Source organism: Chiloscyllium punctatum, chromosome 4 (genome assembly GCF_047496795.1).
Source record: "Chiloscyllium punctatum isolate Juve2018m chromosome 4, sChiPun1.3, whole genome shotgun sequence".
Classification (NCBI taxonomy): domain Eukaryota; kingdom Metazoa; phylum Chordata; class Chondrichthyes; order Orectolobiformes; family Hemiscylliidae; genus Chiloscyllium; species Chiloscyllium punctatum.
Window position 1 is genome coordinate 85271045 of NC_092742.1, and position 15689 is coordinate 85286733.

At 39.4% G+C, this 15689-nt stretch overlaps 1 protein-coding gene across 4 annotated transcripts in view; it reads left to right on the plus strand.

Moving 5' to 3' along the window:
• The window catches only part of pcnx1 (pecanex 1), a 280941-nt gene that overhangs the window by 150823 nt on the left and 114429 nt on the right, over positions 1-15689 (plus strand). For all 4 annotated transcript variants that reach the window (XM_072569208.1, XM_072569209.1, XM_072569211.1 and 1 more), the window contains one exon: positions 9377-9458. In XM_072569208.1, the coding sequence (XP_072425309.1) occupies positions 9377-9458 (82 nt within the window). The remainder of the gene's footprint in view (positions 1-9376; positions 9459-15689) is intronic.

Genomic DNA, 15689 nt, shown 5'->3' on the forward strand with positions numbered 1-15689 from the left:
ATCTGTAGAAGCTTTTGCTGTTCTTTTTGGCCCAAGTAGATTGTGTTAGTTTTTTGTTTGTAATTCACCTGAACTCTTTTTTTTTTAAATTAATTTTTTGGTATCCCTTTGTTTATATTTGAAGGTTTCCTGATCTTCCAGCCTACCACTGGCCTTTGCAATATGGTTTACCTGAGTTTTTGACTTTATCTTGTCCCTGACCTCCTTTTCAGCCATGGATGTTTTTTTACACCCCTTACCATCTTTCTTCCTCACTGGGATATATTGTGCTTGTGAGGAATTGAGTAGCTCCTTAAACATCTGTCACTGCTCATCAGCTGACTTACCATTTAGCCTTCCTGCTCAATCTACTTGGGCCAAATCTGCCCTCCTGGCTATATAATTTCCTTTGTTTAATTACAGACCACTACTGTGGGACTTCACTTTCTCATCCCCAAACTGAATTTTGAATTCAATCATACTATGGTTACTACTCCCTTGAAGAACCTAAACGATTATGTCATCAATTAAGCTCTCCTCATTACACAACATCAAATCGAGAGTAGCCTGCTTTTGATTGGTTCCACAACATACTGCTCCAAGAAACAATCTCTCATACATTCCATGAACTCTGCTTTCAGGCTACCCTTGCCAATTTGATTCTTCCACTCTATATGCATGTTAAAATCAACCATGATTATTGCCGTACCTCTAATATTTGCTGGTTTATATTGTTCCCTACTGCAGAACCACTGTTTGGAACCTACAGACTACTCCTTCCAAGTACTTCTTCCCTTTGCTATTTATTATTTCTACCCAGACTGATTCCACATCTTGATCTCCCATGCTTATGTCATTTCTCATTACAACATTGATTTCTTCCTTCACCAGCAAGGTCACTCCATATCCTTGTCCTTTCAGTCTATCTGTCTGAAGTGCTGAGTACCCCTGGATGTTCAATTCCCAGACCTGGTCTCCTTGTAAGCATGTCTCAATAATCGCTACCAAATCTTATCCTTTTGTTTCTATTTGCGCTATTAACTCATTAATTTCGTTTCAAATACTTTATGTATTTGTATACAAGCTTTTAAATTTGTTCCACCGTTAAATGTTCCTTCATTTTTTTTAGAATTCCATGGTGCATAAAGATATTCACCTGTTCTGTCCCTCACCTTTATTGTCTGGTAGTCACTTGATCCTCCATCCTTATTTTATTTGTATTTTTAAAATTAACTTTTTATATCTCTGCATATTATCTCTATCTAAGTGCGTAACCAATAATTTCACAATTGCTAACCTGTACTCTTACCACCTCATTTAAGTTGGGTATTCTAAGTTTCCTATAACTGTCTCCTCTTAGTTTAAAGCCCTGTCTACAGCCCTAGTTAATGCAATTCGCTAGAACTCTGGTACCAGCATGATTCAGATAAAAACTGTCCCATCGAAATAAGCCCCTTCTTCCCCAGTACTGGTGCCAATGTCCTATGAATTGAAGCCCATTCCTCCCACACCATTCTTTGGGCTATGTATTCATCTGCTTAATCTTACTGACCTTGTATCAATACGCTCATAGCTCAGGCAGTAATCCAGAGATTATTACCTTTTTAGTTCAGCTTTTTAATTTAGATCCTAGCTGTTCATGCTCTCTCAGCAGAACTTCTGCCCTAGTTTTATGTATGTCATTATACCTAGGTAGACCACAACCACTGGATCTTTACTCTCCCACTGCAAGTTCCTCTGCAGCCCAGATGAGATATTCTGAGCCCGAGCACCAGGTAGGCAACACATTCTTTGGGACTCTCGATCCTGGTCACAGGGATCAGTGTCTATGCCCCAATTATGATATTTCTCTTCTCTTCCCCCCCACTTGTTTGGCTCCCTGTACGAGGATGCTGTGGTTAGTTGGCTCATCCTCCGTACAGACCCCATTCCTGTCCCCACGCGGAGCAAAACTCTTGAACCTGTTGGACAAGGGCTGAGGCTCCTGGATCCCTCTACCTGCCTCACTCACAGCCACACCCACTTGTTCCTGATCTTTGGCTGAGTTCGAGTTAGTTAGACTAAGGGGAGTGACTGTCTCCTGAAACACAATGCCCAGGTAACTCTTTTCCCCTTCCTGATGTGTTGCAATGTTTGAAGCTCAGACTGCAGCTCATCGACTGTGAGCCAGAGTTCCTCAAACAACCAACATTTACGACAGACATCAATGGGAACCACAGTGGGTCCCCCCCAGCTCCCACATCATGCAGGAGCAGCACATCACTTGACCCTCCATCCTTATTTGAATTTTTAAAAATTAACTTTTTAATATCTCTGCATATTATCTCTATCTAAGCACAAGTTGTAACCAATAATTTCACAAGGTTCAATTTAACACAGATTCAAATTTAGCAGACTCCCTATTAGCCAATCAAATCACAGCCCTCCTGTGACATCATGTTTTAGTTTCTCCCTCAGAATCAAACTTTTACCTTCCCAGACTGCTCTCCAGTTCGTTTCCACCCAGCTAGACTCCTGAAGTGAGTTTTTTTTTAATCTGCCCAATTATCTATCATTGGCATTTACATACTTGTTGAATTAGAAAATAAAACTATGAATTACAAAGGAACGTTGTAGTGAGGTCAAGTCCAGTGCTGTTAAAGAATGGACTTTAGAAAAATGCTGCTTGATTTATGGAAACAAAAGGCTAGAAAATTGAAAGGAGTGTCCGTCTGAAGTTAGATTTGGACACACTGGTCATTCTGGTACAAGTGCTGTTGTGCATTACAAATGCAATAGGTAACTATATTGAATACACGTGATTCACATCAAGAATAAGCTGGTATTTGTGCTTACCTTTAAATTTAAGAGCAAGCTACTTCCAAGAATTATCTACATGCACCATTTTAAAGAATATCCTTCTAGTTTTACTATCTCCATGATGTTCATTTGTAACATTCTTTTGAAAAAGCTGTGGTCTGAGAAAGGAATATCAAAACTAGATTCTTTCTGATGCATGTACAGGATGAGAATTCCAATTGCTTTAGCTCCCATTCTTAAAATGCACACAAACATGACACGCTGTGGTATACACAAGAATTTTGACCTATCAGCACATTCTGGAGAATTCCAGAATCAATTTTCTTATGCCATTTCTTTCTTATTTGTATTAGCAAGTCCGAACTTAATTATGCTTATGTTTTAATAAGCTTTATGTATATGAACATTAAACATTTGTTGTAACTTACCTGGCACCAGGTTTGTATGTTCTAAATTTTATAGATTAAACAAATATCCAGTGTTGTTAAATTCTGCATTAACTATCACAGTTTACTCCTATGGCTTTTTAAAAACTTTTCATCACCATTTTGGTTTAAGAGGTTGATTGCCAAAATCTGCTGAATAAAATACATCATTGATCTATTTATTAATCAAATCCTAGAATGTTACTGCACAGAAATGACAAACCTGTGCTGCTGTTTTATTTTCATGCTCTTCAACAGAGCTGGGTGAAATGGCCTCCAGTCCTGTGTGAATCCATGAGCCATTCAATCTACTTCTTCCTTTTGTTCTTTTAATGTTATGATTGTTTTAAAGGCAAGTTTCTAACAAAAATATAATTTCTGTAATTTGTTTCTGCCTAATCTTTTCATTTGCCAAACTTTTTTTTTGCTAACTAGACTTTGTTTTATTTTAGTTATCTTAAATTATTAGCACCTTATTGTCATTACCCCCTTGCTTCACTATTAACTGCACTTAGCTAAAGCAGAATACCATTTCTTCTTTTCTGCAAGTAGTCCTGCTTTGTAAAATCTTTAAATCTGTATTTATAAATTTCTCTCTTAGTCTCTAAGTAGCTACTAGTTTGTTTTTTATTTCAATTTCCTATTTTTCAACTCAGAATATATCTCTTCACATTTACTGGAAAGTGAACATTTATCTCAATTCCTCAAACTTATCAGTGCCCTCTGCTTTGTAATCAATTCTTTGTGGTAGTTTGTTCGATCTTCAATTTGGATCAACTGCAAATTTTGAAATTCCCTTTCAGCTTATGTCTAATTCATTTATGTATTTAGAACGAACAGACCCTAGTGCACCAGTGACATCTCACAAATCGAAGAAATAGCAACTTAATCTTGCTCAGTGCTATCAATATTTAGGTCAGCTTTCTCTTGACAGAGACTCTTTACGACCAGTGGTTCTGGGTCATTAGGAAATTCTTTATTGCAAACCTTGTGTTTGACATTTTATCAAATACTTTTTAAGGTCCAAGTAGAACTGATTTACTTTGTTCCCATTGTTTATCCACTTCCATATTTACTTAAATTTGGTTAAATTACTCATGCCTCCATGATTCCTGCTGGTTGTCTAGCATTTGATTAATAATTGATAAGCATTAATCCAGATTTTATAGGGCAGCATGTTGCCAGGGACCCGGGTTTTATTCCAGCCTTAGTCTGTGTAGAGGTTGCACGTTCGTGTGTGTGCACTGGGTTGTTACAGGTGTGTAAGTGAGGTGAATTGGCCATGCTAAATTGCTCACATGGCCAGGATTAGACATAGTAAATGTGTGGCCACGGGGAGAGGGTGAGTCTGGATAGGATGTTCATTGGAAAGTTGGTGCGGGCCTGGTAGGCTGAATGGCCTCTTTCTACAATGTAGTGTTTCTTTGATTTTGCTGTCACCAGCAGAGCAAAGTGAAATAAGGATTTGAACATCTACTTGGGTGAAAGTAGAAACTGAGATATCAGAAAAAATAAACTAATAATTATTTATAATGGAGACATTTAACATCAATCCACAAATCATTATAATTTCAGGGCCAGGGTTGTTGCTCAATTGTAGTTACTCATCAGATACAATTAAAAACCCAGTTAACTTGATTACTTTGAGCGCAAAGGGCAAGTTCTTACCAAATCAATCTCTTTTGCTGGAGTTGGATACACATAAGTTGGATGGGGAGGGTGGGGTGTGCAGTTTGATATGACTAGGCTGGTCTGTTCCAAGTGTAACATATGGCAGAGGAGTGAATGACTGGTTTCAGATTTAAGATGTTTGTGATTATCGATCCTTATGCTCCATACTTAAGTTGAGGTCAGGTTCAGAGCAGTAATGACAGTGAAGAGGAAAGTTTTCATCAAAATTCCCTATGAATTCTAGACCATTGTGCATGAGGGATATGGTTGACTGAGGTGTATCAGCAAATTTCCATCCTAAAGGTTTGAATTGATCAGGATGTAAGTTTGCTCACTGAGCTGGAATGTTTGTTTTCAGATGTTTCGTCACCATACTAGGTAACATCGTCAGTGGCGCTCCGGTGAAATGCTGGTGGTATGTTCCACTTTCTATTCATGTGTTTAGATTTCTTTGGGTGGGTGATGCCATTTCCATGTCTTTTTCTCAGAGAATGGTAGATGGGGTCCATATTGATGTGTTAGTTGGAGTTCCAGTTGGAATGCCATGCTTCAAGGAATTTTCATGCATGTCTCTGTTTGGCTTGTCTTAGGATGGATGTGTTGTCCCAGACATAATGATGCCCTTCTTCGTCTGTATGTAAGGATATTAGTGGTATTGGGTCATGTGTCTTTGTGGTTAGTTCATGTTCATGTATCCTAGTGGCTAGTTTTCTGCATGCTTGTCCAAAGTAATGTTTGTTACAATCCTTGCACGGTATTTCAAAATGAAATTTAATTTGCTTGTTGTTTGTATAGTCACTTTTACATTCATTAGCCACAGTTTTAGTGTGTTGGTAAGTTTGTTGGCTACCATGATGCCAAGAGGTCTGAGTAGTCTGGAAGTCATTTCAGAGATGTCTTTGATATAGGGTAAAGTGGCTCGGATTTCTGGGTGCATTGTCTGCTTGTTTGTGTTTGTTGTTGAGAAATTGGCAGACTGTGTTTACTGGGTACCCATTCTTCTTGAATATGCTGTACAGGTATTTCTCTTTTGCTCTGCGTAGTTCCTTGGTGCTGCAGTGTGTGGTGGCTCGTTGAAATAATGTCTTAATGCAGCTCCGTCTGTATGTGTTGGGATGATTGCTTCTATAGTTAAGTGTTTGGTCCATGTGTGTTGTTTTCTTGCAGACAGGTTTGAAGTTCCCCATTGAGTGTTCACTGTACTGTGATATCTAGAAATGGCAGTTTGTTGTTGTTCTCCTTCTCTTTTTTTGTGCATTTTATGCCCGTGAAGATATCATTGATGGTGTTGTAGGTTTCCTCTAATTTGTTTTGTTTGGTGATGACAAAGGTCTCGTCCATGTAGCAGACCCAAAATTTTGGTTGGATGGTTGGGAGGGCTGTTTTTTGGAGTCTCTGCATTAATACTTCCGCTAAGAACCTATATATCGGCGATCCTATGGGTGTTCTGTTGATATGTTTGTATAATCTTGTTATTAAGTGTGAAGTGCCAGGCACAGGTCCACTAGCTTGATGATATTATTTTTGCTGATGAAGTTGGCGCTGCCTGGTGTTTGTGTCTTTGGTCCTCCTAATAGTATAGTCAGTGTTTCTTTGGCCAGGTTGATTTAATTGATGTGAACAGGGCTGTTTTGTCAAAGGAGACCATTATTTCATCCTCTTCTATCTTGGTGTCTTTGGTGTTTAGGAATTCTTGGGTGAAGTGAATGGAGTGGCATAAGTCTTCTACTAAGTATTTTAGTCTTCCTTGGCTAGTCTGTCCGTTGGTGCTCCAGATAATGAGACTATGGGTCTGAGGGGGGTTCCTGGTTTGAACGGTGTAAGATTCCAAAGATACAAGGAAGTGGCCAAAGATGCAGCAGTGAAAAGATATTAGTTGCAGAGAATAAATTTGTAAGGAATGTGAAAGAACTATGTCTTTGCAAAAATAGAATACATATCATTTTCATTGACCTTTCAAAGTGTATAAAGTAGGTCAAACTACAATGATTCAGATTTCATACAGGTAGAAGATCCTTTATCTGAACATCCCAAAACTGAAAAGCTCCAAAATCAGTTTTTTTGAGAAGATTTTTTTTCTCACTAACAAGGTTGATTGATGAGCAAACAGTTAACCCAAGTTGAATCCCACTTGATGCGTGTCACTCAGATGCAATGTGGGGTGGGGGGTGTGTGGCGTGGCCAAGCACGTTCTTCATTAGAAGTCTGCTTCTTTGGTAAGATTTTAAAAAACTTTCACCATTAAACTGTCACATTCTGAAAAGCGAAAAATTCTAATTTCCACAAACAGCTGGTCCCAAGCATTTTGGATAAAAGATCTTCTACCTGTACCAAGAACTGTGGATGAATGGAAAAACAAAGTAGCAAACCAAATATAGAGAGAATTGTGTCCTTATATGATAAATATGAGAAGTAACTACATTGGGGAAGGAATTGAATAGGAAGGACAGAACACTGATGGACCATTTGAGTTGATGGAAAAAGTCAGACTGTGATTCAACTATAACTTCTTGTATACTTAACATAACATATCCCAAAGCAACTCAAAATACTCTGAGAGGGAAGCAGATATCCTTGGACATCACTTTGGTGATGGATTGTGAGAGGGTAACTTGTTCAGATGTGCACAGAACCTATCAGAAGTTTTGGAATAATCCAAAAGTGGCATGTAGCTTACAAAAGTATTAAAGAGCAATATTTCACTGATAAATAATTATTAGTTGGTGTAGAACTTGAGAGTTGCTGAAAAACAAAAGCTTTATTAAAGCTTTTCATTTGACTAATGATGAAACAGAGTTAACCTACTTGGCTTAAAATTTAACCAAAACTTGGCACTTAACTGGCAATCATCATTAAATGCTGCATATTCCATAGCAGTGCCTCTATCCTTCGGAGTCTGCTTGCCGACCACTCAGCACTGTTCTCTCAAAAGTATTGATATAATTTTCATTGTCATTGGTGTTCCTGCAAATTTACCTGATGAGTCTAAGATGAAAAGCTTTGATAACATTTCTTTTTTCCAAACAATTCCTGACTATCATAGATATGTGAGAGGCAAATAATTGAAGAATTGACCGTGTTACTAACATATAATTGAGTAATAAAGTAAGTTGTAGCTGGTTTGGTTCTGGATTTGGGAACCTCCAACAAATTGCAACTTGGATTTTCTGATTAAATCCTTACTTTCTTACTAAGCTTGTCCTTGTTCAAGCTTGAAAGGAAAAGAACAGTAATTCATTACCACATAGGAAAATAGTGGCCAAGGGAAATAGGAATGGACTGTTTCTACTAAAAGAAAGATGAGGGGGGATGCAACAAGCAAGACTGACAAAATATATTATACGTGTTTGTATTCCTCGTTTTTTTTTAACCTAACCTCAAAGCAGTGTTTTTGTACAAAATAATAGTTGGGATGTTTTGCATCATGCTAGGGGATTAGGATTTATAGTTGACAGTCTCTGCCTGCATAAAAGTCACATGAAAGAAGGAAAAATATTGATTTTGGAAACACTGAACCACCTAATTACTGTAAAATGATTTTACAAAGTGTCTCCCTTTATCAACTAAATATGCTGTTAATTTTAGTAAGTCTCACTGTGTACACAGAATCATGGAATCCCTATGGTGTAGAAGCAAGCCATTCGCCCCATCCAGTCCACACCGACCCTCCAAAGAGCATCCCACCCAGACCTGAGAATTGAAACCAGGTCCCTGGTGCTGAGAGGCACCAGTGCTAACCACTGAGCCACCGTGCCATCCCAATGATTTCAGTTTAATGCAACTAAGGATAAGAGCATTAATTCCTAGTTTTCCAGGGAGTAGTATATGTATTTTGGAAATATTTAAATTGAACAGTAATTTATTGAGGAGAGTCAACCAACTAATAGCTATTTTTCACAAAGGAAGTATGCAAATGTATTATAAACGCAACCTGCTGGTGTCCATTGTAGTTGGATGGTCTTTTTGGGAACAGGTGTGGTGAGGAGGGAAGGGAAGGGAATTGTTGGGAGTGGGTAGAATTAATGTGAACTTTGCTTAGGAATTTAGATTGGTTATAAACTTCTGTGGAATGAATGGGCTGGTTTGGCCAGAGTTGCTTTTTATTTTAAAAGTGATCTGACTTCTTTTTGACAAAAGCTCACACCTGATTTCAAGAACTTGAAACATTATCTTTCTATGAAAAAGATGGAACAATCTGTTTGTAAATGATGGTGGTCAGGTTGTTACTGTTTAGCTTTGTGGGCTGCTGCTTAAGTTGCTTTTGTGAATGTTGCCTCGTGGAGTAGGTGGTTGTTTTGTGGGTTATGTTATCCATGCAGGTAGTAACTATATCACAGATTGGAGGTTGGATCTGGAATGTTTTGAAGTAGTTTATTTTTCTGCTGTTCATTTGTGAACCAATCTGTGCTCATCACAAGTATTCAAATGACATTTTTAAAGAAATATTTTAAAAGATTTTATCTCCAGATATGTTTTGTTTTCATCATGTCTTTTTATTTCAGGCAAATTATATGAAACAGGGGGCTGTGACATGTCACTTGTGAACTTTGAAACTGCTGCAAGAAGGACATCAAACAATATTTGGTAAGTAACTAGGCTGAGAAAGAGAAGTAATTATCCTAATTGGAAAACCACTGTGATATTTCAAATTATCAAAAAAAGACATCGTTGTTGCCTACTTCAGGTAGGAGGTCTGAGAAACCCTTGGTAACATCTGTGGAGGTTCACTTTGATGCTTTCTATCCTGTGAATCTCTCAATTAAGTTAATTCCATATAATATATGCATGTTGTGGTATTCTGTTTTATACACATCATTGCTTGCTAAGCACTGTAATTTTGTCATGGAAATCATTGCTTTCTGATTTGACAGAATTGCTGACAAGAGGTAGGCAACTATAAATCAAGTCGAGAGTGTAGTGCTGGAAAAGCACAGCCAGTCAGGCAGCATCCGAGGAGCAGGAGAATCGATGCTTCAGGCATAAGCCCTTCATCATGCCCTGACCAGCTGTGCTTTTCTAGCACCACACTCTCGACTCTGATCTCCAGCATCTGCAGTCCTCACTTTCAACTACAAAACAAGTTACTGATATTAGGTTTATATTTATTTGTGCAGTGAGATTATCTGGATTGTGTTCCATCACGAGATTTGAAACATGGCCTTGGTTATTTTGTGAAATTGCTGTATTATTGCTTTATCTTTTATCAGGTTTACATTCTTCTTAAACTGTAGTCATTTTCAAGCTGATCTGTTTCTACTGTTAGCTCTCTCCTTGATTGTTATCTATACCCCTTAACTAAATTTTGTGATTTTGGCTAGGTTCTTGGTATCAAGACGACTTCTGATCGAGAGTATATAACTCTTAAATATGGTATAGAATTCCTACAGTGTGGAAGCAGGCCATTTGGCCCATTGAGTCTACACTGGCCCTTCTAAGAGCATCCCACCCAGACCCACCTCACTGCCCTATTCCTGAACCCCTATGTCTTCTTTGGCTAATGTACCTAGCTTGCACATCCCTGGACACTATGGGCAATTTAACAGGGCCAGTCCACCTAATCCGCGCATCTTTGGACCATGGAAGGAAACCCACTTAGACACTGGGAGAATGTGCAAACTCCATATAGACAGTCGCCCGAGGGTGGAATCAAACCCGGGTTCCTGGCACTGTGAGGCAGTGGTGCTAACCACTGAGTCACCATGCCACCCCTTACAAAGTGTGCAAGCCGGAAGATGTGTGGATTGAGGGGACCCAGTCAGTGAATTGCAAGAAATCAATGATACTTAGCACGTTTACATGCTTGTAATTTGTTTACTGTATGATTTTGGCATTCATTTAACTCAGTGAAACATCTTCATCAACTACAATGAGTAGATCGGGTCTTTCAAACTCCATGTTTACTAATCCTGATTAGTTTCAAGACTCATTCCAAGTGTAAACATATTTTCACAAGTTTTGAAAATTCTAAGTTTGTTATAACAAGTACAAAATGATGCTTTAAAAATAAATGGTCGTACATACGGAATGAGGTGAACTGCAAAGAGTTGCATGAGATAACTCACAGAGAGAAACCCTCTGTGAAACTCCCTGAAATTGATACTAAGAGATTTTTGGTCAAATTCGATTCTCTGTCTGACCCAACAAAATAAAGCATGTCGAGTGCTGCTTTAAGCAGTGGCTTAGCACTTAATCTGCTTTGGGATGCTAGTTCGTGACATTGCTTGACTGTACACTGGTCTCTTGTTCAGTTCTGTTCTGCCAGAGAATTGGACAGGGTTTAGTGTTTCCTTTGTCGTAGCCATTTTCCATTGTCAGTATGTACTTATGATTCCCATGAGTAAGGAAGATATTTCAAGTTGCGCTTGGCAGACTCAGTCATGTTCTCAGTGATGATCAAGGAGTTTCTCCTCTCCATCCAATCTCTATGTTCCGTACTTCCCTGCACTCCCTGTTGAGTTCATCAGTACTGAACTTCCATATGTTCACACCCCTGGACATACTGTTGTCTCCCAGCCCTATACATTAAATTGCCAACTTGTCAATTATTGACCCCTCAGCAACCCAACGTGCTGCCAATCCCCAGAATGGACTTGTCCAGCTTTTCCACCACAGCAGTGAATAATGATAACTCCTCTTGAATTTGCTTGAGCTCTCCCCAGGACTGACCCTGGTCCATCCATTACTGACTTGGACAGTCAGCCTCAAGTGAAGAGTGATCAGATCCTCGCTGATCTCTGAAGTTCCCTGAATGATTGACTGTGAATCTCAAAACTGGTTGCACTGGACCTGCAGGCAGGGCTGACCATGGCCATTCTCCAGCTTGCAGTGATACCCAACCCTGGCCTCCCCAAATGGTTGACATAGTGTATCCAAGTGTGTGGACTAAGATTGGGCACTGCCTTTGACTAAAGGCTGTCTCCCTTGACCTGGTTGAGGACTACTCCCTTCAAAATTTGAGAAATGGCCATTCGGCTGAATATCATGCAATGTGTTTACTTCATGAGCTGCTGGAGTTATGACATGATGTAGTACAATGCCATACTGCGACATGTTCACCCCCTTGTATGATCACTGCTGACAACCACAAAAAGTTGCCTGGCTTATGTCTACGCTAAACACCAAAACAAAATAGATGTACCGTGAGCCTTTAAGTTCTGAATGAGGTGACAATGTGCAAAAAAAGGACCAGGGAAGAGATTTTGTAAACATTCAAGTAGGTGCAAGCTGAGTTAAGAGAGCAAGCAAGGAGGCCTGAGATGTACCCTGATGCACTCATTGAAGTGAGTGCTTGTCGCTGTGTGCAAAGTCTTTTGGCCGCAACGTTACGTGAAAGGCAACAATGTGTTTCCAAGTGCAGCACAGAAGTGGCAAGTTGTATTCTGGCTGGGTCAGAGATGTTCCATGAGGGTTTAGCACATGTGGTTGCTGTTCATGGAGCGTAAACTGAGATGTTGGAGACTGCTGTCCAAGATACAGGTATGGAGGAGCAAGATGTGAGCTGGCATAACTAGGTACCCACTCTGACTCTCATTTAGAGAATTATCATCAGTTTCTAACCAGTTTTTCAGACTGGAGGCCTGTGACCAGTAGAGTGCCATAAGGATCGGTGCTGGGTCCTCTACTTTTTGTCATTTACATAAATGACTTTAATGCGAGCATAAGAGGTACAGTTAGTAAGTTTGCAAATGACACCAAAATTGGAGGTGTAGTGGATAGCGAAGAGGTTTATCTCGGGTTAAAACAGGATGTTGACCAGATGGGCCAATGGGCTGAGAAGTGGCAGATTAATTCAGATAAATGAGAGGTGCTGCATTTTGGGAAAGCAAATCTTAGCAGGACTTATACACTTAATGGTAAGGTCCTAGGGAGTGTTGCTGAACAAAGAGACCTTGGAGTGCAGGTTCATAGCTCCTTGAAAGTGGAGTCGCAGGTAGATAGGTTAGTGAAGAAGGCAGTTTGGTATGCTTTCCTTTATTGGTCAGAGTATTGAATACAGGAGTTGGGAGGTCATGTTGCGGTTGTACAAGACATTGGTTAGGCCACTGTTGGAATATTGCGTGCAATTCTAGTCTCCTTCCTATTGGAAAGATGTTGTGAAACTTGAAAGGGTTCAGAAAAGATTTACAAGTATGTTGCCAGGGTTGGAGGATTTGAGCTACAAGATGGGGCTGTTTTCCCTGGAGCATCGGAGGCTGAGGGGTGACCTTATAGAGGTTTACAAAATTGAGGGGCATGGATAGGGTAAAGACGAAAAGTCTTTTCCCTGGGGTTGGGGAGTCCAGAACTAGAGGGCATAGGTTTAGGGTGAGAGGAGAAAGATATAAAAGAGACCTAAGGGGCAACGTTTTCATGCAGAGGGTGGTACATGTATGGAATGAGCTGCCAGAGGAAGTGGTGGAGGCTGGTACAATTGCAACATTTAAGAGGCATTTGGATAGGAACGATTTGGAGGGACATGGGCCGGGTGCTGGCAGGTGGGACTAGATTAGGTTGGAATATCTGGTCGGCATGGGCAGGTTGGATCGAATGGTCTGTTTCCATGCTGTACATCTCTGACTCTGAGGTGCATGGGAGAAAGGAAACTATCGTATTAATGAAATGGTAGATTAGATACTAAACGTAAAGTTATCATAGTCTTATCAGATCATCAAGATGGTCTCTCATTAGAGAGAGATGACTGGTGTGTTTTATCCTCAGAACCACTTTGCTTCGGGCAAGGGGAGAGGTTGAGAAGGAAAGTCCTTCAAAGTAACCTAAGCCAGTGCAGAGATTGAACTGATGTTGGCGTCTCAATGTGTTGCAAACTAGCCATCTAGCCAACTAAGTTTAACCACCACCCTGCTCCAAATTAGATACTAATGAGATGCAAAGAAGTGTTTTGCTGCTTGCTAGCAAGGTTTTCTTCTCTGTTCAAAATGTGGTTGCAGATGTTAGTGCCATGAATCTTATTTTTATGATCTTGCCATCTTTTCCCAAATGACTTGCAATTTCCCACTTGAAAATTCTGCCCAATGAGTATAAGAATAAAGTTATTATGTTAGAACTGTATCAAACATTAGTCAGGCTTCAGCTGAAGTACTGCATACAGTTCTTGTCACCATAACATGAAAAATGTGGTGGCGTGAGAGAGACAGCAGAGGAGTTTTTGACAACATTGTAGTTTTGGAAAATTTTAACTATAAAGTCAGATAAGATAGATTGGCTTTGTTTTCTATGAAACAGAGTAAGCTGATGGAAAATTTAATTGGATTTAATTGGTATAAAGTTATGAAAAGATTAGAAGCATTTCCCTTAGAGAATTCTATTACCAGGAAATCTAGACTTAAATTCTCTGAGCCTTCTGGCAGTAATTTTTTCTTTATACTCCAGGGTTTTAGAATGTACAAGAGTTGTAAAAGCAGAAACCTGTTACATATTTAAACATTTGGATATGCATTTGCAGTCCTATAGTTTACAGTACTGCAAACTAAGAGTTAGAAAATGGCATTAAGCTAGATAACACTCTTTTTATGGCTGACATAGCCACAATATGTATAACAATTCAGTTTCAAAATCTGTGCATAGACGCTTAGTGACAGTAAACCATTGAGGTCTTCAATCGTTGTATTAAATTATGGTAGATTTGTGACTTAACTGTATGATCCTGCCTTTTTGGATATCCCGTTATTACATCTTAGCAAACAAAAATTCATCAGTTAGGAGAAAGTGAGGCCTGTAGATGCTGGAGAAGTCAGAGTTGAAAAGGGTGGCACTAGAAAAGCACAGCAGGTCAGGCAGCATGCGAGGTGCAAGAGACGACGTTTTGGGCGTAAGCTCTTCATTTATGAAGGGTTTATGCCTAAAACTTTGACTCTCCTGTACTCGGATGCTGCCTGACCTGTTGTACTTTTCCAGTGACACCCTTTTCAACTCAAAAGTCCACCAGTCTCAGTCTTGAAAATTTTAGTCATAGAGAAACCAATTGACCAATAAGGCCCTCAAGCTTGATCTAATTTGATTTCAATTGTGACTGATTTGTACCTCTGAATTCTTTTTGTGTTCCTTATTCCCATTTAATATTTTTGTCATTTATTCTCTTGTTAGTATAGTCTATTTTGCTTGCGAATATAGTTTGTGCTTCTCTGTGTGTCATGCTTAATACATTGCACAGGCGGCCTTTCTTCAAAAGAGAGGGAGTAAGCAATTGCAGGTTTTTGATTTGTATGCTATGCATGGAATCACAGCTTTTAAGTTCAGTTCTTCCCTTTATCCAACATCACTCATGTGTTTGGCAAAAGACTAATTAGATACTGTTCAAGACCGGAAACTCCAGTCAGTTTCTTTTCGCTCCCTATTCCAGGAAGATTCAAGGCATTGTAGTGCATGCTGGTTAAGAACACTAGCTCAGCACAGAATTTGGAAATTTTCCCATCGTTTTTAAATCATTTGATACTGTTTTGATAATTTACTCTTAATTTAGAGGAGGTGTTTGCAGTATTGGTATACTTAGGAAAATAAGCTAGTCAGCAGAACAGAGAGATTGCTAATGTTTCCTTTAATGTGAGATCTAACAGAAAGATGGCAGTTCGTCATCACATTAGGTTGTCACAATTGAAGAGTTGTCTGCATGGCCAACCACAGTTGAGATGGGAAGCAGTTCTAACCACTTCCTCACCTGCATTTGGTTGTATCTTTCAACCCACATATGATACAGATAAAAATCATGACTGACCATATTTGTCAGAAAGAGAATATAGGACAGAGCACTAGCAATGTTTTTAGTCGTCCCTCAGCTCAAGGTTAGCCTACTATTTGCATCTTGCAGGCTATTTAGCA